The sequence below is a fragment of the Muscardinus avellanarius genome, assembly GCF_963383645.1.
Source record: "Muscardinus avellanarius genome assembly, chromosome: 8".
NCBI classification, from domain to species: Eukaryota; Metazoa; Chordata; class Mammalia; order Rodentia; family Gliridae; genus Muscardinus; species Muscardinus avellanarius.
In genome coordinates, this window is record NC_137794.1 from 50,875 (window position 1) to 75,516 (window position 24,642).

The 24,642-nt window shown below is 48.0% G+C and overlaps 1 protein-coding gene across 1 annotated transcript in view; it reads left to right on the top strand.

Moving 5' to 3' along the window:
- Positions 1–18,490: 18,490 nt before the first annotated feature.
- DNAH8 (dynein axonemal heavy chain 8) overlaps positions 18,491–24,642 on the top strand; it is a gene marked incomplete at its 3' end in the record, with an annotated part of 220,834 nt that continues 214,682 nt past the window's right edge. Inside the window, exons 1-3 of the mRNA XM_080700493.1 lie at positions 18,491–18,628; positions 18,712–18,846; positions 20,063–20,147. Coding sequence (XP_080556619.1) covers positions 18,584–18,628; positions 18,712–18,846; positions 20,063–20,147 — 265 coding nt within the window. The 5' untranslated portion in view covers positions 18,491–18,583. The remainder of the gene's footprint in view (positions 18,629–18,711; positions 18,847–20,062; positions 20,148–24,642) is intronic.

Here is a 24,642-nt window from a genome sequence, read left to right on the forward strand (position 1 = left end):
ACAAAGGACACATATGAGTGTGTGATTGTAAAGTTTTTGAAAGAAAGAAAATTTTGTAAAAATAAGAAAGCATGTTATAAGGTTTATTAAGTTTGCCCCAAATGGGAAAGAAAGTGATAAGTAAAATAAAAAATTAAATGCGAGTAAAATAAAAATAATGTGCATACGGCGGAGTGTGAAAAACACGAGAGAGGTCCGGTACACATGGCATGTAAAGTTTTAATGGCACGGCTCTCCCGGGGATCAGGGCGAGGCACTGTGGGGCCCGCACGCCTGTCCGAAGCTTGAGGACGCGGGCTCTCCTTTTAAAGGCATGCATCTCGCGAGATGAGGGTTTACTCGCGGGAATGCCCAATTCTTGCGGGGGTTTCAGCCCCTCCCTTGCCCTGCAGAGGTCATGTGACACAAAGTCACATGAGTGCAGGACCCAACTTAACATTCCGGCCTTTTGATGGTAGGGATAATGGATGACGATTGGACCCTCTAGCTTCTTCCTGCTGTCAAGGGGCGTCGTCAGGGGCCCCAGGCCGGGAGGAGTCGGGAGTTCAGTCCCCCAGAAGGGGGTGCAGGTGGGTGCATAGCTGCAGTGCGAATTGGAGGTTACCCTGGACAGCTTAGTGATGTGCGCTTGAGGAGGCTTGAACAGGCAAGGGCTATTAAAGAAAAAAACAAATCATGAGATTGAGCAGGCGACCAAAAAGGAGACTGGCTTACTCAGTACCTGGAGAGCTACCCTGAGCTGGCAAAGAGGATGGAGGTTGAGGGATCCAGGAGCCATCAGTCTTCAGCCAGGCTGAGTAGGGCCAGCGGCGGGGCCTGGTCTGGAAAGGTGCTCCCCCTGTGTTGAGGCACCTGGGGCTCACCCTTTTCCAAGGGCACTGTTCCAGTGGCCCTCCTGGCCACACGCCGAGCAGTCTGATTGGTAGGCGTGGCTTTGCCCCACTTGAGGCAGGCTCCTGGAGGTAGTTGTTGTTGCAGTCCTCCACACCTAGGTGGCGCTCCAGGGGGCTGAGCCGCCACCGCCAGCCAAAGGGCAGCTACCAGGGATCTGCTTTTTGGCAAAGTCGGAGTGTATGCTCCATTTCCGCCTGTTTCTCTCTGGAATTAAAACTTAGATGCTATGTTAAGGTTCTGTCAGCTGTGACGGACCTATACTCACAAAGAGCGCGTCCCGGGGCTGGTGTCCGGCAAGAATGGCAATGCAGACTCCCCACGGGCAGAGGGTGTCGCCCCAGCCCCGGCGTTTCCCACAGCACCTAGGGCGCGCCCACGCGGGCCGCCCAGCAAAATTGCAGTCTGGCGCGGGCCAAGATGGCGACTGTGACATCACCAGGCAGTGACTACGCGCCATCACAAAATGGCAGCTGGCGGGAAAATAAATGGAAGCTGATGGGGGAGAGCATTTGGAAGGATACCAGACCGCTTATAAAAGTTCCTAACTATTCCTGGGCCACCGCAACCTATTTCCCAACTCGTATCAAGGCAGACAGGCTCTCAGGGCATCTGCTAGTATAAAGGTTCGACTCCCCATAATTGGTTCGCGGGCGGAAACGAAGAACAGGAAATGGGCGTCCCCGGTTTCCCTGCTCAATCGTTCGGAAACAGAGGTTAAGAGATAGGGAAGAACGTCTTCATTCCTTCTCAAAACCGGAGGATGACCTGGTCATCCGCAGCGTGGTCCCAGTGGACCGGGGGACAATGGGTCACCAAGCGCTTGGATTTTTAGGTCCCAGTGGACCGGAAGACCCAAGTCCAGAACCCGCTAACCAAGGGAAGGAGGCAGTTTACCGGAGTGAAGTGTTGCCAGCCAGCGCTGGCTGCGACAGAAGCGCTGAGAAGCTGCTGGGAGCGTGGTGGAGCTGGGGCGCGTGGATGCCGGTGGCTGGTGTGGACGGCACTGGCGGCTGGCGCAGGTGGGATCAGTGGGGGTGCGCAGGCGGCATGGCTTGCCGGGCCCGCGGCGTGGAGACAAAATGGCTTCCAGGCACACGCCAGACATTGAGGCTGGGCCCCGAGGAGCACCGCCAGTGAGCCTGGCTTGGGGCGGGTGGGGCAAACCGGCCAGAGGTCCCGGCGGTGACCGGAGAACCAAGCTGGAACGGTGCTTTAGGAGGTACAAGCAGCAGGCAGAGGTCCTGGCCCGCGCAGGCAGTTGGCAGGCAGAGCAAGTGCCAAGCTGCCTGGCTCGGGCCAGAAAGATGGCCGCCGACTCCTAGGATTGGTTAGGAGTGGAAAGTGGGAGGGATTAAAGATTGTGAGGCCTCCAGTGAGGCCATGAGGTGGGAGGGGTTAAAGATGGCGAGGCCTCCAGTGAGGCCATGAGGTGGGAAGGGTTAAAGATGGCGAGGCCTCCAGTGAGGCCATGAGGTGGGAGGGGTTAAGGATGGAGAGGCCTCCAGTGAGGCCATGAGGTGGGAGGGGTTAAAGATGGCGAGGCCTCCAGTGAGGCCATGAGGTGGGAGGGGTTAAGGATGGCGAGGCCTCCAGTGAGGCCATGAGGTGGGAGGGGTTAAAGATGGTGGGGCCAAGATGGCGGCCCCCCAGTGATTTCACGTGTCCAAGATGGCGGGCCAAAGCTGGCGACCCCCCCCCCCAGTAATTCCATGTGGCTGCTTACCGGAATGGCCAGGCCCAGGCAGCAGGGGTGGGCAGGCACAGGGTGAAGGGCGCCAGGGTGCGAGTCCGAGTGGAGGAACCAGCTGGAGCGCGGGCTGGACTTGGCGGGCTGGGGGCTGTTTAGCAGAGTGGCGGCCGCCTAGATGGAGGAGGCAGGCGGCCCCGGCAGGCGGGTCTAAGCAATGCCAGGCGCGGAGAAGACATAGGCGCGCGGTGTGGCGCAGTCCGCGGGCGGCGCGGTCCCATTCCAGCGGCGGGCGGCGTGGGCAGGCGGGAACGGCGGTTTTAGGAGGTCCAAGCGGCAGGCAGAGGTCCTGGCCCGTGCAGGAGGTAGTCCACGCAGGCACGGGGCGGCAGCGGCGGCAGTGGTGGGAGCAACGCCTGCAAGCGGAGCGCTGCTGTGGGACCTCGCAGTCAGCTGCTGGTGGGTCGGAGAGTCCGGGGCTCAAAAAGAGAGAGTAAAAATAAAAAGAGAAAAAAGGAAAAAAACGAAAAAAAAAAGAAAAAATGGGGAGGGACCCAAGAGTTCTCCCGGTTCGGCACCAAATGATAAGTAAAATAAAAAATTAAATGCGAGTAAAATAAAAATAATGTGCATACGGCGGAGTGTGAAAAACACGAGAGAGGTCCGGTACACGTGGCATGTAAAGTTTTAATGGCACGGCTCTCCCGGGGATCAGGGCGAGGCACTGTGGGGCCCGCGCGCCTGTCCGAAGCTTGAGGACGCGGGCTCTCCTTTTAAAGGCATGCATCTCGCGAGATGAGGGTTTACTCGCGGGAATGCCCAATTCTCGCGGGGGTTTCAGCCCCTCCCTTGCCCTGCAGAGGTCATGTGACACAAAGTCACATGAGTGCAGGACCCAACTTAACAGAAAGGACCAGGATAAAAATCAGATGGTTAAACCAAGTTATAAATGGTTTGTGGTATGTTTGTTTGCATATGTAATGAAGATGGTTATGTTTAAATTCATTCAAAGGATCACAGTGAGGTTTTATTAAGATAATTTCCTGTGTTTTCTACTGTTTCTGTTTTTCCATGGTTACATTTCTAAAGTAAAAGTTAACTCCTGTGTTATGGTAATGCTGTATTTGGGCTCTCCAAGTGTTATAGGTTTTAGACAAAACACCAGCCTGTTTGGCTATCCCAGTTCATCACAGCTGCCTAAAAATTTGTTTCCTTATGGGTGACATGGCTCCTACTTTTGAGCCATGCCTGGAAAACCATGTAAGTCTTGTTTCTCAGAGACTTATGTTGTCAAGCTCTGGATGATGCTCTAGATAATATCCCAGATGAACATCTGAGGGAGCCCTTGGACAGCTATGGACATCTCAAATATCAACTGATCTAACCACTGCAAGTGGCTTCCTCACACCCTCAAGATCTGCTGCAGTTTTTTACAGGCTCGGCATAAAGTCAGAAATGAAATCTGGACCATGGTGGACGCTCGCAAGACAGACCGGGGAAGCCTATGCAACTGCTCCATCCCTTCCAACTTGGAGACCAGGTAGCACTAAAAAGATCAGCCTGGATACATTGGACATATGCAAAGCCGGCCCCAACCAGTGGAGCAAAGCAGGACCAGGGGAGCATACCAACCCCCAGCCACCCCACCAGGATCTGCCTCATCAGACACCAACCGGGCATCGGCAGTTCTGGGTTACAAATGAAGGGAAGCATCGGACCACTGGTTTCCCTAATGATGCTCTTCAATAACTGGATCAGAATTAAGGGAAACCTCCAATATGCCTGCAGGTTTCAAGCAATTAAATCCTATCAGGATGATAACTGGGACTAGAAAGAGCAGCAGGCAGGAATATTTGATTGTCCTGTCATAGGGTGTGGAAATCAGTAATTATTCCTCGTCTTTAAAGTCTGTCAACAATATGGGAAGTCCTTATGTCTGTTTTGCCTTTGATCAAGTCATGCATATTGTAATCAAGGAGTCGACACCTTTAGAGATGCAGGTATTGGAGCTGCTGCATCCACAGTGCGCACTCTCCTATAAGTAACTTTAGATGGAATAATAATCGGCAAAGCTTTGAGCTAGAAATAGATGACCAGGGGATTTGAGATGGGTACAGGGGTGCATGAAAAACTATATTATAATGCTGTGTTCCAAAATTACCCCTCTGGCCACTTAAATTTTTTTAAAGCAATAGCTCCCACAAACCATGAAGGACCAAAGTGATGCCATGACAGGCTCCAGTTAAAGCTCTAAGTAGAGGAGGCTTAAGTTTGTCCATAGTTCCTGTTCCCCTGTAAACTTTGCTCTGTTCCCTGGAATGAAGCTGCTGAGCTAATCCGATAGGTCTAATCTGATACAGGTCTGGAATTAGCAGGTATCCCAGGCAAGGTCACTCTGCTCAGAGTTTGAGACCCCCACCCATCCTGAACATTCCTGAGATAAGCTTCCCAAGGCTCGAAAGCTAAGCCAATTGGGGGGGGGTGCGACAGCAGGCTTATGTTTTATTTTTTTTGTTATTTTTTTGGTGGTATTGGGGTTCCTGGAAGCCCTTCTACTTCCGGGCTACACTCCCAGACCTATTTTATATTTTTTTATTTGGAAACAGGGTCTCTTAAGCCAGTGAGGCTGTCTCCAAACCAGCATGATCCTCCTGTCTCTGCCTCCCAAGCGCGGGGATTTCAAGCGTGTGCCACCACGCCCGGCCCAGGCTTATGTTTTAAAATACCCAATCAATGCAAAGGTGGGTTGGAAGGCCTTTCTTAGGGCATAAATGCTTTGTTCTTGGGGGGCAAAGGGCTCTCGTCCATGCCCACTGCATTGGTCCACGTGGAGAGACCAAGCTCGAACTTGAATAAACAGCCCTATGCCTTCTTGCATTGGACTCAGCGGTGATCATTGGCAGATAACGGACTGGCATAACAAAGCAGGGTATTGTACAGGGCCTAAGACCCTCAACTCTTGGTTGCTGAGGTGTCCTGTAATTGTCAGCCAACTAAAGGGGCTCAACTTGCTTGGAGGGAGACAGGCTGTGACCCCCTCTGCCATGGCTGGAAGACAAAGGATGGCTGCCAAGCAGGGACAGCAATGGGAGGTTGTACCTGACACCCTCACTTAGTTTTCCCTGCAGATAGACAACACATCATTATTATTGGGATAAGCACTGCTACCACCATTATGGAGTCCAGTCACCTTGTTGGGAACCACCCTGTTTAGCTTTTTTGTGTTTTGTTTTGTTGTCTTTCTTTCTTTCTTTCTTTCTTTCTTTCTTTGGTATGGGAGATGGAACTCAGGGGTATTCTTCCTTTGAGCTACACCCCTAGTGAAAGACCCCCGAGTGGTCTTTCCCTTAGGAATGGAGACCCCGGAACCCAGAGATCAGTCCGAGACCACAGGATGCAATAGCATGAGGATTTTATCAATCACAGGTACCTGTGGGTGGCAGAGTCTGCACAGAGACTTGCGCGCCCCTGGTCTTTTTCAGGGGGTTTTTATAGGGGCAGCGGAAGCGGGGTTACAGAAGCAGAAAAGCATTGTTAGCCTAGATACAGAGTTGCTATTGGTTCCGGTAATTAGGGAACAAGACGACCTCGATCATGAGGTTGTTTTGGCCTTTACTTAATAGAAAATTGTATAGGACATACGGTAACGGTCTGTTCTGCCAGGAGACTGCTAGCGAGCAGTTATGCTCCCATTCTTCCTGTTTGGCAGGCTCACTGACTTTTGAAACCCTCCACAGCAGCACTCTATCTTCCGGGTTCAGATTTAGGTTAATCATGGCTTCGCTTTAGCTAAGCTGAGCTAGGGTCTTTCATTCCCCCATTTTCTTTATTGTGAGTTAAATCATTAACTCTTTTATTAGATTTCGGTTTCTCGTTCCACTAGCTGCTGGTATCGCTGGGTTATGACCAGGGTTTGAATTACTGACAGTCAATCTTTGATAAATTGTACTAGCCGATTGAGGATGCAGGGTCCAAAAGAGAGCAGGAGAAGGAGGATCAGGAGAGGTCCCACTAAGGAAGATATCAGGGTTGTGAACCAAGGGGATTTATTAAACCATCCCTCAAACCAGCCTTGTTGGGCATCGAAGATTTTCTGTCGCTGTGCTAGCCTTTCCCTGAGTTTGGCCATGCTGTCCCTCACTAATCCTGTGTGATCAGCATAGAAGCAACATTCCTCCTTTAATGCCGCACATAGGCCCCCTTCTTTCAGGAAGAGCAGGTCTAGTCCTCTCCGATTTTGCAATACTACCTCTGAGAGTGAGGTTAGAGATTTCTCGAGTGCACTCACAGATTCTTCCAATGCCTTTATGTCAGCATGCATGGCTGCTTGCAGAGCACTAAATTGGTGAGTTGCTATTAGGGCTGATGTGCCTGTACCAATTCCAGCTGCCACTCCCCCCACTGTTAACCCTCCCAACAATAACGCTAGTGTCATTGAGACAGGCTCCCTTTCAAATATGCCCCTTTGCTCAAATCGTTCAATGATATAGCTGGATTCATGATAAGTTATTCTGGGCCATAATTCAATTAATACACAGAAACCAGAAGTAGCGTGTAATGTCACGGCGGACACGCAAGGGGTTAGGCCGGAATTGCATGCCCAATGAGTGCCTTTTCCAGATGCCAAATAAGTATCACTAGGATATATGTCCAGTGTTTGATTGCATAACCCTTGATGGGACTTAGGGACTTGTCCGATACAGACCCCCTTTCCTGTTACCTCAGACAGAGTTAATTTATGCTGCAAGGTTCCGGCACAAGCTGCAGGGACAGTAGAGTGATTAGTAAAGCTACCTAACACCGCGACTCCCTCATAATATGGCGGGGTTGATACCAAGCAAAGCCAACATTGTTCAGTTTTAGAAGGCTCAGTAGCATTTAGGGTAGCATATGCTTCTTTGATTAGGCTATATAATCGACTTCCCGTACCTGGCCGAGGATTTCTTGTGGGAGGGACAGACACCATGGGAACGTTGCTAGGCTTGGGCAAGACATGTGCCCGCATGGGTTCATCAGGTAGCTTTTGGTCCGGCAGTACAGAGTTTGGACCCATTATATAGGTGCTCAGGGGGCTGACCTTCAGACGGATTTGAAAGATTATTCCATGGTCTTTCCCAGATAGGTACCATCGAAGACCCCATACATAGCCTGATTGCCATCCTAATGCTCGTCTGCCCTTGGGGGTAAAGGTAATTTTTAAGGTGAGGGGGTTACGTTGCGAGCGCCAACAGTCAGTGGGGCGTTCGTAGCCTGCCTTGACAGATATAAGATCCCAGTCAGAGACTGGCTTCCAATATGCATCCCCTGTGGTCTCGCACCCCCATGCTCCACAAAAATAATCTTGATATCCCCCACATTTGTGGGCCTGATTTCTGTCCCTGTGGTCCCCCGGGCAAATATAAAAATCAGACATCTGAAGGTTACATCGGGCGAAGGGACTTACACATCCATAGGGCTGGCCAGAAAAATCTCGGTGGGCCCTCCACCCATTACCGACAGTCATATCGGGTAGATATGAGTTGGGGTTAGTCGGATCAGCTAACGGGATATCCCACGTGTCCAGTCCTGCCGCTAGTTGACAAAAATCTGGCCTGAGGTTGGGGCACCAAGTTCCTAGCGCCCGCTTGTCTTGTTTCTCCCAGACAATTTCCCCTGTCTGGGAGAGTACCTGCCAGGTTAAAGCATAAATTTGATGGGGATTGTTATTTGCCATTCCCCCTTTTATCCCTGCCCAAATTATGATTGAGAGTCCCCACGCAAGAGTTTTATCTTTAGGGGATTGTTTCCTCGCTGTATTTTCCACTCTGGACCTGTTGATGATTTTGTCACGTTTCTGGCCGGCTTGGCGTGCGAGACGTGGATCCATGCCACTATGCCGTCAACCTTGATGGCAGTAGGCATTGTTAACAGTACGGTGTACGGGCCCTTCCAGCGCGGCTCCAGACTCCGAGATTGGTGGCGGCGGATCCAAACAATGTCTCCAATCTGGAAGGAATGCGGTATAACAGGTTGATCTAGCTGATCTCTGTAAGCCGCAGCAAGGGGTTTCCAAACTTCTTCCTGTACAATCTGTAATGCCTTGAGATGGGCCTGTAAAGTGGAACTGTTAGCGTATTCAGAAATATCAGCATTAAAGAAAGTAATGCTCGGGGGCGGAGCCCCATATAGGATTTCAAAAGGAGTAAGTCCATGAGGTCCTGGTGTATTTCTAGCTCTATATAGAACTAACGGTATCAGGAGAACCCAGTCTTTAGAGCCAGTTGCCAACGTTAATTTAGATAAAGTCTCCTTAATAGTTCTATTCATTCTTTCTACCTGCCCTGAACTCTGGGGTCTGTATGCACAATGTAATTTCCAATTTACCCCCAGCAACTTGGCCACCAACTGACTTACCTGGGACACAAAGGCTGGTCCATTATCACTGCCCAAGACCTGGGGCATTCCATACCTGGGGAAGATTTCCTCTAGAAGCTTCTTCGTGACTATTTTTGCAGTTTCACCTTTGGTAGGAAAGGCCTCTACCCATCCGGAAAAAGTATCTATGAATACTAAAAGATATTTGTATCCATACAGTCCAGGTTTTATTTCAGTAAAATCTATTTCCCAATGTATTCTGGGGCGATGTCCCCGCACTCTGACACCTTGCAGGAGCTGCGTTTTTCCTGAATTAATCTGTGCGCAAGCTTTACAATTGTCCATTACCTGTTGTAGTATCTTATTTTTATTAAGAAGATATAGTCCCACTTCGCATCTTTCTAGAAGGGTACTCATTTTTTTTTTCCCCTAAATGTGTTAATTTATGTAGTTGTTGTACCAGCCATGTGGTTGACTCAGTGGGCCACACAATCTTAGAATCGTATACCCAACACTGTTCCACCGAATCGTAAGTGGCCCCCATTTTCTTTAGGAGACTTAAGTCCTCCTTGCTATATTTCAGACGCTCTTGCTTTCCTGGAAACTTTTCTTTCGTAGTTATGGAAAGAATTTTGGATGTGTCTGCCATGGCAGCTTCTCTAGCCGCTATATCTGCCAGTCGATTTCCTTTAGCTTCCATGGAGTCCCCCTTCTGATGCCCAGGACAGTGCATGATACTTAGTTGTTGTGGCAGAAACAGCGCCTCCAACAGACCCAGTATTTCAGACTTATTTCTGATTTCTTTCCCTTCGGAGGTAAGAAGTCCTCTCCGTCTATAAATTTCACCGTGTATATGGGCGGTGGCAAAAGCATAACGGCTATCAGTATAAACATTTAGTTTCTTACCTTTTGCCATCTTCAGAGCCTGGGTCAGGGCGATTAATTCTGCCCGCTGTGCAGATGTTCCGGGAGGCAGAGCCTCTGCCCATATTACCTTAGTGGTGGTTGTTACGGCGGCTCCTGCTCTCCTCTGTCCGTTGTCCACAAAACTGCTTCCGTCCGTGAACCAAGTATAATCTGCATCTTTAAGAGGCTGGTCCTTCAGATCTGATCTAGTTCCATGTGCCTCGGCCAAGATCTGAAGGCAGTCATGTTGTTGAGTTGCTTCCGGTATTGGCAACAACGTTGCAGGATTAAGTGTCACTACGGGTCCGAAATGCACCCGATCTGTATCCAAAAGCATTGCCTGATAATGAGTCATTCGGGCATTTGACAGCCATCTGTCTGGGGGCTGTCTGACGAGGGCTTCCAGGGCATGGGAAGCCAGGACAGTTACAGATTGCCCTAAAGTTAGTTTATTTGCATCCTTTACAAGGACAGCTACGGCTGCAACCATCCGCAAGTAAGGAGGCCATCCGGAGGCTACGGGGTCAAGTTTCGATCGGTGGTCCAGTGATATCTTTTTCCTCCTGTGGCTCCTTGAACCCAGGCAGTGCGGTTGCTTAAGGGCCCTGCAGCCCTGGTCAGAACTGAATGCTGGGCTCCGGTATCAACGAGAAAAGTTACTGGCTGCCCCCCAACTTCGAGAGTTACCCTGGGCTCAGGGGGGGGCTCCTGGCCCTGACCTCCCTAGTCATCCCCCAGAGCCAAGAGGGACACTGGCTGTTTTGGCTTTTTGGGGTTCTTCGGCTTTTTGGGGCAGTCCTTGATCCAGTGTCCTTTTTCCTTGCAATAAGCACATTGGTTCCTATCTATCCTAGCTCTCCCTTGACTTTCTGCCCTACCCCCTTGCACTACGGTGGCCAATACTCTGCTCAATTCTTTATTTCTTCTCCTGTCCCTGTCCTCCTGATCTTTTTTCATGCGTAACCACAATCGCTCTTCCTTCTCTTCAGGGGTTTCCCTTTTATTGTAGACTTTCTCGGCCTCTTTCAATAAGTCTGCCACAGTATAACCTTGAAGGCCCTCTAATCTCTGTAATTTATTTCTAATATCCGGGCTAGACTGCCAGATAAAGGACATAGAAAGACTAGTAGCCTGTCCTGGGTCCTCTGGGTTGTATGGAGTATACATTCTATATGCTTCCTTTAGTCGTTCTAGGAAGGCTGAGGGAGTTTCCTCATTGCCCTGTACTACCTGTTTCACCTGTGCCAAATTAGTGGGGCGTCTTGCCGCCTCCCGGAGACCCGTTAAGAGCAACTGGCGATAAAGACGTAGGTGTCCCCTACCTTCTTCCGTAGTGAAATTCCAATTCGGGCGGGTTAAAGGAAAAGCACCATCTATAACGTTAGGCAGTTGGGTAGGTTGCCCGTTTTCCCCTGGGACATGCTTCCGGGCCTCCAAGAATACCCTTTGTTTTTTTTCTGTGGTTAATAGGACCTGTAAAAGCTGTTGGCAATCATCCCAGGTTGGCTGGTGCGTGACTAAAACAGACTCAATAAGATTAGTTAAGGCTGACGGATCCTTAGAGTAAGGAGGGTTATGCTGTTTCCAGTTATATAAATCTGAGGCCGTAAAAGGCCAATACTGTAATCGGCCATCCGGCCCCTCTCGTAGGGGGAACGCCTGAGATGTAGATTCCGCCGGGGGTTTGCGCTTCCCCCTTAAGCGCTCCGCCATGGGAGAGGGAGCAGGAGTAGCGGGAGTGCCGTCTCTGGGTGCAGGATCATTTTCTCTAGCTGCTTCATTTTGCTCCGGGGCTGGTGGAGCGGCATAGGGAGGAGGTTCCTCCGTTAAAAGATCTATTAAAGGTGCACTGGGATCTGGGGGATAAACTGGAGGAACAGGTTTAGGCTTTGGAGAGCGGGGAACTAAAGGATAAAGGGAGGAACGGGGGGAAGGTTCGAGGGAAGTGGGGGCTAGAGGGGAAGAAATTTTGAGGGGAAGAAAAGGCTGGACCCACACCGGGGGATCCAATACAAGGCTTTCCCAGGTGATAATATAAGGGACTTGATCCGGGTGTCCCTGTCTTCCCACCTGAAAAATAATTTTTTTAACATTAGTTATGATTTCTAGGTTGAATGTGCCCTCTGCTGGCCATCCCTTTCCGAAGGCAGGCCATTCAGATGAACAGAGGGCGTTCCATTTTTTCTTTTTTATTTCTACTGAGATTGACTCAGCTCGGCACCTTATGTCGGTCCAATGATCTAAGGAAAGACTTAAAGGGGTAATTAAGGTTTGGCCCATGGTTCTAAGAGACAATAAACACAAAATTTGACACACACACACGCACACAGAACAATTCGTCACAAGACTAACAAACGTTGCGGCCGCAATATGACTTTCAGATGAGGAATAAGGGAGGATTCCAAGTTCCCCCTCTCCTCTACAGATGAGGAATAAGGGAGGAGTTCCCCCTCTCCTCTACAGATTGTTCCAACAATTGGAACACAGATGTCCTCGGGACGTCTCCCGGGACGCGGGGTTGAGGGTTCTGAGTTCGTCAACTCCCCTCCTTCCCCTCAGATACAGATTGACCTGATCAAGTCTCAGAAACACAACTTAAAGACAACACAAAACATTCAACTTAAAGCGCTTACCTCCCGGTGGTGAGTCGGTGGTCCCTGGGTAGGGGGTCGCCGATCCCGGACGAGCCCCCAAATGAAAGACCCCCGAGTGGTCTTTCCCTTAGGAATGGAGACCCCGGAACCCAGAGATCAGTCCGAGACCACAGGATGCAATAGCATGAGGATTTTATCAATCACAGGTACCTGTGGGCGGCAGAGTCTGCACAGAGACTTGCGCGCCCCTGGTCTTTTTCAGGGGGTTTTTATAGGGGCAGCGGAAGCGGGGTTACAGAAGCAGAAAAGCATTGTTAGCCTAGATACAGAGTTGCTATTGGTTCCGGTAATTAGGGAACAAGACGACCTCGATCATGAGGTTGTTTTGGCCTTTACTTAATAGAAAATTGTATAGGACATACGGTAACGGTCTGTTCTGCCAGGAGACTGCAAGCGAGCAGTTATGCTCCCATTCTTCCTGTTTGGCAGGCTCACTGACTTTTGAAACCCTCCACAGCAGCACTCTATCTTCCGGGTTCAGATTTAGGTTAATCATGGCTTCGCTTTAGCTAAGCTGAGCTAGGGTCTTTCACTAGCCCTATTTTTATTCTTTGTTTTGAAACAGGGTCACACTGAGTCACAGAGGGCCTCACTAAGTAGCTGAGACTGGCCATGAACCTGGATCCTCCTGTCTCAGCCCTGCAAATGCTGGGATTGGGATTACAGGTGTGTACCACCATGCCTGGCTCTATTTTGTTTTCTTAAACATCAAAAGTGACCCTCCCAGAAAACTAATGAATATGGCAAATCAAACCTACTCTTCTAGAAAAACCCATTTTGTGTTTGTGTGTGTGTATGGAGTGTGTGTGTGTGTGTGTGTGTGTGTTGCTGGGGGTTGAGCCCAGGGCATTCTACCTCTAAGATACATCTCAGCCCTATTGTTTATTATTTATTCAAAAACAGGGTCTTACTAAGTAGCTGAGGCTGGCCATGAACCTGGATCCTCCTGTCTCAGTCTCCCAAGTACTGAAATTACAAACATGAGCCACCATGCCTGCCTAGCAAAAACCATTTTTTAAAAATATCAATCCAACCCCTAACAAACTCCCCACCTTTCAGTCCATACCTCAAAGACCCTACAAAACCTGGACTGACAAAGGGTCCCAGCTGCTGCTTTCTCACCTTGCACCAGTATTGGAAAATTGCTTTGATATTAATTTCTAAACTGTAAAAAGTAGTCAGGGCCTGGAGGCTGTGCAGGCACTCAGGCAGGGAGGGGGCAGCAGCTGTTACAATGAAGAGCTTCCCTCTCCCTTTGCCCTTCTAATTATTAACCTATAGTAAAAAGCCATAGAGACAATTAAAGCCTTTAGCCCCCAAAAATGTATAGAGGCCATCAATGCCTCTGTTTGCCTCCTCTCCTCCGTGACCTGGCCTGCGTATAGGAAAGGTAAAGTCTGTGGGCTGCTTCAAAGCACCCATAGTTGATGACCAACCAATGCTGCCCAATACAATAGAGGTGAAGGCCAGGTAGATTCTTGACCCCTGCACTTAGTAAGTGCACTGTCCAGAGACAAAGATGCACCACCTGCCTACGGAATAAGACGCTAGCCCATTGCCTTGGTAACACTGATAAGAAGATAACAATAGGGGCCAGAGATCCATTTTCGGGCTCTCTAGCATGCAGGTTAGCATGCTGCTTTTTCCTTGACTTGTCTACTTTCTACTTATTTCGTAAAAAAAAAAAAAAAAAAAAGAATTTCAAAGCTGCACTGACCTGTGCATTAGTTTTAATTTTTCTATTCAACAAACTTTAGTTGAATAAGAAAAAGAGCCCTCTGCAGCATTTAATCTGTAACAACCCAAAGCAGCATTTCAGGCTCCTGACAATAGTCTCTCTCTTGAGCTGGGCGTGGTGGGTACGCTGGTAATCCCAGTATTTAGGAAGCTGAGACAGGAGGATTCAGGTTTGCAGCCAGCCTCAGCTACATAGTGAGGCCCTCTGCAACTCAGTGAGACCCTGTTTCAAAATAAAGAATAAAAAATAGGGCTGGGGTGTAGCTCAGAGGTAGAATGTCCCTGGATTCCCAAAAAAAAGAGTGTTGGGAGTATAGCTCAGAGGTCAAGTGCCCCTGGGTTCAAACCCTAGTACTAAAAGAAAATTTGTTTTAAAGCCAGGCATGGTGGTGCAAGCTTGTAATCCCAGCATTAGGGAGGCTGAGACTGGAGAATTAGGGATTGCAGACAGCCTCAGCTCTTTAGTGAGGCCCTCTGCAGCTTAGTGAGACCCTGTTTAAAATTAAAGAATAAAAAATAGGCAGGGGGTGTAGCTGGCAGTTTGAATGCCCTGAGCTCCATCCCTAGACACGCAAGAAAAAAAATGTTTTAAAGTAAAAGCAAAAAAGGGGGTGCCGGTAAAGCCCAGGTGTTGAATTCTAAATTTAAAAAAGAAAATTAGTTGCCCTCAGAGAGGGAAGGAAGCAGCTCAGATTCAGATGGTGGGTCTCACAGTGAACACACTAGGTGAGGTGTGGGAAGAGCAGCGCCCTGCGGCCGCCCTGGCTAATCCTAGAAGGGTCTCTGCTTGCTGCTCCTGGTCTAACTTGACTTGTGACTGGTCCAGTTATTACTTTTCCTTCCCCCACCCTCACCTCATTCTATATTCAGAGTTTGATCTTAGCCGGGCGTGGTGGCTCACGCTTGTAATCCCTGCACTGGGGAGGCTGAGACAGGAGGATCGGCAAGGTTCAAAGCCAGCCTCAGCTACTGAGTGAGCCTCTCAGGAACTTAGTGAGACCCTGTTTCGAAATAAAATATAAAATAGGTCTGGATAGTCCAGAAGTAGAAAGCCCCCTAGGGTCCACTCCCAGTACCACAAAAATAATAATAATAAATAAATAAATAAAAAATAAAAATAAAGGGAGAAGTTAAAAAAAAAAAAACAGAGTTTGATCTTACTAAAGCACAGGTGGCGATACCACACCAGGGAGTTAAAGGAAAAGCAGGAAGGGAAAGAGGAAGTGTTTTTCTGTGTGTGTTGCCTGTTTATCTGTTTGTAATACTGGAGATTGAACCCAGGGGCATTCTATCTCTGAGCTACACCTCCAGACCTTCTAATTTTTTGTTTTGAAACAGGGTCTCCCAGGTGCTGGAACTCTCACTACTTTGCTGAGACTGGCCTCCAGCTTCTGTCATCCAGCCTCAGCCTCCCCAGCACTGGGGTTGCACAGGTGTGCCACCATGCCTGGATCAGAGGGGGACTTTGAGAAGTCAGTTTTCCTCCGTCTTCCTAGTCTCTATTTTACCCGTCCAAACTTTCTGAGCAAACTAACTCAACAAGTTTTTATGCTAAAGTAATACACTAAGTGATTTCGGAAACTGTCAAGTCATAGAAAACATTATTCCTATATTCACCCATTTCCATTCCAATCACTTCAAAGTAGACCTTGGAGCTCCTCCCAAGATCCTAACACTGCCCCACCCACGATCCCACCTCTAGGTAAAGCCCGCAGTGCCTGGGCCTGCACCTGCTTCCCTTCCCTGGCTGGAGGCTGGGGATGCGCGCCCGGTGGGGTTCCCGCGCCGCGCGACGCAACCGCCCAGCCTCGAGCCTCAGCCGCTCTAGAGGAAGGTCTAGAGGAAGGTCGGAGTCGCTTCTCGCTAGGGAGGGAGTTTGCCCACCGCAGTGGGGTCAGGAGCCCGGTGCCAGCAGGTGAGTGCAGGCCCCTCCTAGACAGGCGGCACCATCCCTGAGGTCCGTGGCTGGATTCTCCGCCCACTTTCCTCTCTTTTCATGAACTGGAGCTCACCCTGAAATCAGTCCCTTAACTAGGGGAAGGCAGCGACCACCCTGCTACGGACCCCAGAGGCGACACCGCCCCACACAATCTTGGTCCCCTGGCTGCATCTATAAGTGGCCCCACACCCTCCCTCTGTCTCTCAAGAATTCCCAAGTTAGGTCTGGTGTGGAGCTCAGACTAGAGTGCCTGCTCAGCTTTCACAAGGCCCTGGGTTCCCTCGGGCACCCAGAGAAAGAGTAAATACCGTAAATATTGTCCCTCCAGGCTTGTTTTGACTGTTCCTTTGCCTTCTTGCTCTCTCACTGCCCTGAAGTCTCATCCTGTGTCTATCACTTTTCTCCAGTTAGCCAGACCTTTTCCTCTCCCTTGTCCCCTCGGCCTAAAAGGCTCCTCTTTCCGTCCTCTGTGGCCAGCTCCTCTAGCGCAGGCGCTGCGGGCCAGCTGGACTGTCAGGAAGGCGCACTCAGGACACAGAAGGTCACCAGAGGGGCCCAGGAACGAAGGCGTGGTTGCGTGGTTGGCTTGGCCGGCACCTAGGCACATGGTGCAGCGTGCTCACATGCTGCAGCATTCCTAGGTGTGGAGGAGTCTTATGGCTCCAGAAAATGACTTGGGTGACTTTGTGACAGTTCACTGAACTTGCAAACTTGGACTTCCAATGATGGCAGAGTGGGGATTGAAAATGGTCCCATGGGGCAGCCAGTGGAGCCGGTGACCGGGAGAAGGAGAGAAAGTATTTATCCCCCACCCGTTCTGCGAATTTTCAGCCAGCACGGTGTGGGAGAGCAAGTTTAGATTCACCACGAAAAATCATTACTGTCTAGGCACATGATTGGGATACTATTTTTCTAAGATCCGGGCATGGTGGTACATGCCTGTAATTCCAGCACTTGGGAAGCTGACAGGTTTGAGGCCAGCCTCAGCCACTTAGGGAGACTCAACAACCGAGTGAAACCTGTTTCAAAACAAAACATAAAAAACGATGGGGGAGTGTAGCTCAGAGGAAGAATACCCTTGAGTTCAATTCCCAGTAAAACACACACACACACACACACACACACACACACACACACACACACACAGTTTATAAGAGCAGGGAGAGAAAGACAATTAAAAACTAATGTTAGAGCCGGGCGTGGTGGTGCACACTTGTAATTCCAGTGCTTGGGAGGCTGAGACAGGAGGATCGCACAGGTTCAAAGCTAGCCTCAGCTACTTAGTGAGGCTCTCAGCAACTTAGTGAGACCCTGTTTCCAAATAAAATATAAAATAGGTCTGGGAGTATAGCCCGGAGGTAGAAAGCCCCTGGGTTCCACCCCCAGTACCACAACACAACACAACAAAACAAACCCCCCCCCAAAAAAATTAAAATCTGATGTTAGTTTGAAAATAATGGACTGTGGACAGTTTGACAATACTAGTTCTTTATACAAATAAGAGTGGGTAGGTAGATAGGTAGGTAAACTGGTTAGTTGACTGCTAAACAGATTAGTTTGGGTATTTTTGTCCTAAGGGGAGGGCTTTTACTCTCGTGGGTTTGGGGGTATGCTTCTATAGACCAAATGGCTAGACGGCTGGATCCTCCGGTTGATGACCTAGATTGCTTTGCAGGGTTGGACGCGGCAGGGCACATTCCAGTCCATGCAGTCCTCTGCCCGGGTGCCCTGTAGTCTGTCGGCAAGTCCGCCGCCTGTGTTCCGAGGCAGTGGCTGCCCGGCAGCCATCGCGGCAGTTGTGGTGGTCACTATCCCTGGGATGGGATGTGTGTGCCGGGACAGTGTCCTGGGGTCGTAGCACAATCAGGAGACGCTCTAACCGTTTGAAAAAGCCTGTGAGTGTGTGTGTGCGCGCGCCGCCTCTCCAGTCCGGTAAGCCTAGCTTCTTCACATAACATGGTGAGAGAGGAGTCGACGATTTGGCTATACCTAACACTTAATTTATGGCACAAGTTGAAAAAAAGGCACTTTATAATTCTAGGTTTTGAAGTTGAAGATACCCGCCTGAAGGAAAGGACAGGAAACATGGACACGGAAGAAGGCGGCCCACCCGAGGGCGAACAGGCCCCGCCCCCCACAGAGGAGGGCCCGCCCCCTCCGGGAGAGGCCCCGCCCCCGCCGCCAGAGGAGGCCCCGCCCCCCACGCCCGCGGGGCTCGGGGAAGATGTGCTGGACGTGCAGGGCCCGGCGCTGTCCGTGAGCGACTACCGGGACCTGATCCCCTCGGACGAGGACGAGGAGGAGTTGTCCCAGAACCGAGTCCGGCCCCTGCTGGCGCCGCGGCCGGTGCAGTCGGCGATCTCCGACGTGCTCTCGCAGTCCTCCCGGCGGTCCTCCAAGTACCGCCGGAGCATGAGCGGCATCCCCAACCTGCAGGAGACGCTGAAGGAGCGGCAGGTGCTTCCGAGGCTCCTCGGAGCTGGAGGGGGGGGGGCGTTTTCTTAGGATCACAGCTTTTATGCATGGCATTCAATTTTTAGGCCAGGTTCAGAGATGCAAGGGAAAACCGAAAATCGAAAATCGATCCATCATACAAATATATATTTGAAATTCTAGCAGCAAAGCTTGGTCTGGAGGTAGCAGTTGTTGAAGAATTAATTTTGGATTGTCCGTCGGTAAGTTTAAGTCATTACTATCATTATTGCTATTGCTATTATCATTGTTGTTGCTGCGGGGGGATGAATCCAGGGCCTGTGTAGTCAGACAGCTCATGTTCTCTGCCACTGAACTACACCTCAAGCCCTTACTTCAATAAATTTTTCTTTATACTTATTATTTATTTATGATCAATTTTTGGCACTGGGGAGTGAATCTAGAAACATTCTACCTCTAAGCTACACCCCAGCCCAATTTTATTTTTTTGTTTTGAAACAGGAGCTCACTAAGTTAATGAGGGTCTCACTGGTGCTGAGGCTGGCCTTGACCCTGCAGCCCGCGAGTACTAGCTTTCCATCTCTGTGCCGCCACGCCAGGATGCCGTCATTATTTTCAAATTGCTCCTTGATAAATGGTTGATCTAAAAAATTGGAGTCATTCTTAGGTGCGATAAAATATTTAGAAATTGAAGCTTAGAATTTAGTGACTAGAGTAGAAAGCTTTGTTTTATATAGTTATAATAATTGTAGTCATTCAAGCGATATGTCTAATCAGGTTTACAGTTGTGGAGGAGAAAAGAGAAATTAGCAAGTAGAATTGGGCCAAAATTTGAACACAGAGTAACTTCAGAAGATGGAGGTGTAGGTAACAGTGTGTAGGTAACAGTGTAGACAATGTAGGTAACAGTGTAGACGACAGTGTAGAAGTGAGTCTACATGAACCCAGGAGGTCATTTGTTCAGAAGAATACATCTGAACTGGGCTTTCATAAGTTTCATAAGAAAAAAAAAAGAATTTACCCAAATTCCATGGTCATGTTGGAGTCAAGTTAAAGTTCTAATCTTGCCTCTGTCGCACCTGCCCCCGCATGCCTTCAATGGAGTAATTGAACCTTGTTTTCCTCATTTACAAAGTGTTGATTATTAAGATATGTGAAATGCCTAGCAAAGGGGTTGGTTTGATTTGCCAAGCAAGGTGGTACAGAGCCGTGATCCCAGTACCTGGGAGGCTGAGAGAGGAGGGTGGCAGATTGAAGGCCAGCCTCAGCAATTTAGTGAGGCCCTAAGCAACTTAGACCCTATTTCAAAATAAAAAATAAGAAGGCTGGGAGTGTAGCTTGGAGGTAGAATGTTCAGTCCCTGGGATCACAAGAAACAGAACGCCAGCAAAGAGGCTGGCGCGCTTTGTTGTGATCCCTCCTCACTTTGCTGATCATCATTTCTCTTTTATTTAACAGCTGGAACCATTTGCTCGTTTTTTTGAGAAAGACGGTTGTAAGACATTGAGATTTTTGTATCAGGAAGGAGACGTACCTGGTATTGGTAAGGATGTCTTAATGAGATCAATGTCTAGTAATTAGCTAATAAGTATTAAAGTGCTGCATATATTTTCTCTTATACATAGACAATCTTTTACAGTATGGGAGACATTTTACCAAATACTTGGGTAAAAAAAATAGTGTCTTAAGAATAGTACATTTTATTATTTATTTACTTATTTATTTATTTTGCAGAACTAAGAGTTGAACCTAGGAGAATTCTACCTCCAATATATACTTCAGCCCAATTTTTTATCTTTATTTTTAAACAGGATCTCTCTAAGTTGTAGAGGGCCCCAATAAGTAGCTGAGGCTGCCTGTGAACTTGAGATCCTCCTGTCTCAGCCTCCCAAATACAGGGACAACAAGCATGTGCCACCACACCTAGAACAGTACATTTTATAGCTGGGCATGGTGGGACATTCCTGCAATTCCAGTACTTGGGAGGCTGAGATAGGAAGACCACAGATTTGAGGACAGCCTCAGCAAGTAGTGAGACTCTCATCAACCTAGCCAAATCCTGTTTCAAAATAAAATATAAAATAGAGCTAGGGGTGTAGCTTGGAGGTAGAATGCCCCTGGGTTCAATAGCCAGTAACACACAGACAGACAGACAGACAGACAGACAGACACACACACACACACACACACACACAGAAAGACACACACACACACATGCATGAGTACATTTTTGAAATATTAGAAATTACCATGAAGATTTAAGGAGAGAGGTTCCTATGGAAACTCTAACCCTCTCTCTTGGGGATGCACATTTTTTTTAGACCCTAATTGCATTTCCCCTGGAACAGGTGGAGTCATTTTGTCCACACGTCTTCAGCTGACTAAAAATGGTCATGAAGCCACTCCAGGGCCTGGACTAGGGTAGACACTGGTCACCTCTGTGTGCCTGTCTCATCATCTTGCCCCTAGGGTAGACACTGGTCACCTCTGTGTGCCTGTCTCATCATCTTGCCCCTATTGTAGCTGTCAGTGGGATATCTAGCTTTCCCTGCTGTTGACATCATTCCTAAAATAATTAACATGCAACCAGATTATTAAGTCTTTTGTTTTAGTAACAAGCAAATGGATGGTTCTTTTTTTGGTCTTGGACTACTCATCTTATGAGTCTTGTGGACTGGCCTTCAATATGTCCCTCCAATGGGTTCTTTCTCCCTTTTTTCTCTGTTGCCTAAGACTAGGCCCATAACTTGTGCCTGTTATGGTATGTCCAGACTGAAGGTTCTCTCTCTGAAATCCTCACTACTGCTGATTGCTGTCAAGTAAGCCTTGACTTTTCCTCCTGTCCACTAGATTGGCTGCATCCCCCCTACCCAGGGCTGCTGCCATCTTGTCTGTTCTGACCCTTGCTCCTTCCAGATGCAGCTTTGCTGCTCCATTGAGCTGCCTGGTCACTGTTTTCTGCATGTGGCACATCACTGGCGTGCCCTTCTTTGCACTCGCCTGACCCCCACACCGCCGTCGTCTCTTCCCACAGCTTCCTGCTCTCTGCCCTTGGTGCATTCTTCGTCTATACAGCCCCTAGAGTGCTCCAACCACACCCTGCACTATTTTCCCGATACAGCACTTGACCATGTTCCCCAGCTTTCCTCAGTCTGGCCCCATATCAGTGGGTTGTGCATCTGAGATTCAGCCAACTGCGAAGGGAAAATACTTGGAAAACTTGCATCTATACAAAGCTCAGCATTCCTTAAGTAATACAGTATGATAATTATTTACCTACCATGTACATTGTTTTAAATATGAATAATGTAGAGGTAATTTAAAGTACATGGGAGGATGTGAGTTTGTTATATTCAATATTCACTATTTTATATAAAGGACTTGAGCATCCATGGATTTTGTTATCCTTGGGAGTCCTGGAACCAGTCCTTCTCAGATGCAGACAGACAACCATAAGTCTTACTTCTTCAACGAAGTACATAAACTCCCAGTCACTAGGTCGGCTCTGTAGGTTTCCTGTTTGTCCTAATTCTTATCCTGGGACTTTTATTGCATGGACCATATTTGTGTTACTCATTAAAAATTAAGTTGGGCAGGGTGGTACACACTTGCAATCTCAATACTTGGGAGGCTGAGATAGGAAGATTACAGGTTTGAAGTCAACCTCAGAAATTTAGTGAGGCTCTCAGCAACTTGGTGAGACTCTATTTCCAAATAAAAAATAAAATAAGGTTGATTGGATAACTCAGAAATAGAATGCCCCTGGGTTCAGTCTCCACCACCACCACAATCAATCAATCAATCAATCAATCTAAGACCTGAGTGTGGTGGCACACACCTATAGTCCCAGTACTTGGGAGGTTGAAACAAGAGGATCTCAGGTTCGAAGCCAGCCTCAGCGACTTGATGAAGCTGTCAGCAACTTAGTGAGACAGTTTATTCATATAAAAACTAAAAAGGGCTGAGGGTGTAGCTCAGAGGCAGAATGCTGCTGAGTTCAATGCCCAAGTAACTCACACACACATGCACACCTGAAATTTGTAGGAAATACCTACAATTAGAACAAAAATAAAAATTATTTGCAGTTCCACTCAGTTGAGAAAGCAGTCGGCCCTTTAGTGACTATCCCTCTACAGTTGCTTTAGTATATACTCATATTGTATCATACTCTATAGTAGATTTCTAGATTAGATAATATTGCCCTCTCCAAGCCAATACATATTTTTCTACAATTAAAATTTTAATAGTTTCATTGTATTTTATCACATTGATATAACTATAATTTTCAAAACTAACCCCCTGTTACCATCTCGGTTGTTTATAAGTTTTTGTTCCTGAAACAATGTCTCAGTGGTATCAGTGAAGCATGAATGTCCAAGAAAGAGTTTTAGGAGAATTCTCAGAGGGAAAATTGCCAGAACAAGGTGTAGACAAATCTTGGTGTTTTTTTTCCTGCTACCTACAAGAGCATTTATCAGTTTACTAAATATTTTCTTACATGTTTTTTTTTTTTTACTTGCATGTGCTAACATATAAATGCTGATTTATTTATGTATTATTTATTTATTTTTGGTGGTATTGGGGGTGGAAACCAGAGGCTTTCTCCCTCCGGGCTATACTCCCAGACCTATTTTATTTGTAAACAGGGTCTAAGTGTTGCTGAGAGCCTCACTAAGTAGCTGAGGCTGGCTTTGAACCTGTGCGATCCTCCTGTCTCAGCCTCCCAAGCGTGGGGATTACAAGCGTGCGCCACCATGCCTGGCTAGTGCTTATGATTCTAAATGGATCATTAAAACAAAATTTTTTCTTGACTTGCTTTTTGCACTTTCCAGGAAATACTAGACTTTTTCTATGTTATTACATATTGTCCTCATTTAAACAAATTCTATATAGTTTTCCATTGTACCGCTGCACTGTGGTTTTTAGACATCCTCTTCCTACTGGTGGTCACGTCTCTGCCCGTGATCAGGAAGCCTCAAACTTGCCTTATGTCTTCGTGGTCACAACTGTCTCACATGTCTACCTAGGGACTAGGGAGGCTGGGCAGCAGCCGCTGTGGAATGGGACAAAGTAGGTTCTCTTGGCAAGGAGAAAGGACAATCCAGACGTAGGTGTGACCTCCGCGGATGGGTATTTGGATTCTTATGTTGCTACATACCATGTGTCAGGGCTCTTTGGCTGCAAGTAACAGAAATAGACTGGTCTATGTAAGTAAAACAAAAAAAAAAGTTGGGGGAGGTGTTCATAAAATTTAGAACTAGTTGAAGTAGAAGTAGAACTAGGGAAGAATGGGAATAGGACATTTCAGAAGATACCTGGGCAGATAAAACACTTTTGTGGTTTTCTATTGGGTATTATTTGTTTTGTCCCATTTAAAATTGTAAGTAGGAAGAATGTTAACATTTGTAAATTAGTATAACCAGTAATCTAATAGAGTTCTCACATTTTAATAGTTTTTAAAAGTAAAGATTTATAATTAAGCTAGGAAGCCAGGTGTGGTGCTGCATGCTTGTAATCCCAATACTTGGGAGGCTGAGACAGGAGGATTACAGGTTTGCAGCCAGCCTCAGCTACTTAGTGAGGCCCTTTGCAACTTAGTGAAATCCTGTTTTAAAATAAAAGAATGAAAAAAATAGGGCTGGGGACATAGCTCAGAGGTTGAATGCCCCTGGGTTCCACCCCTAGTACCAAAAATAAATAAATAAATAAAAGCCAGAAGTGGTGGTACGTGCCTGTAATCCCAGTACTTGGGAGGCTGAGAGAGGAGGATCACAGGTTTGAGGATAGCCTCAGCGACATATCGAGACCTTGTTTAAAAACAAAACAAAATAAAACAGGGCTGGGGGTGTAGCTCAGAGGTAAAATGCTTTGGGGCTCAATCCCCAGTACTACACACACAAAAGAAGATTAATAATGAAATGTTTAAATGTAAGTTGGGTTCCATGAGTGCTTGGAAGTGCAGGAACTGGGTTCTCACAGGGAGGCAGCAAAGGCTTCCTGAGCTAGGGTGTTTCAGCTGAGCCCTGAAAGGGGAGGAG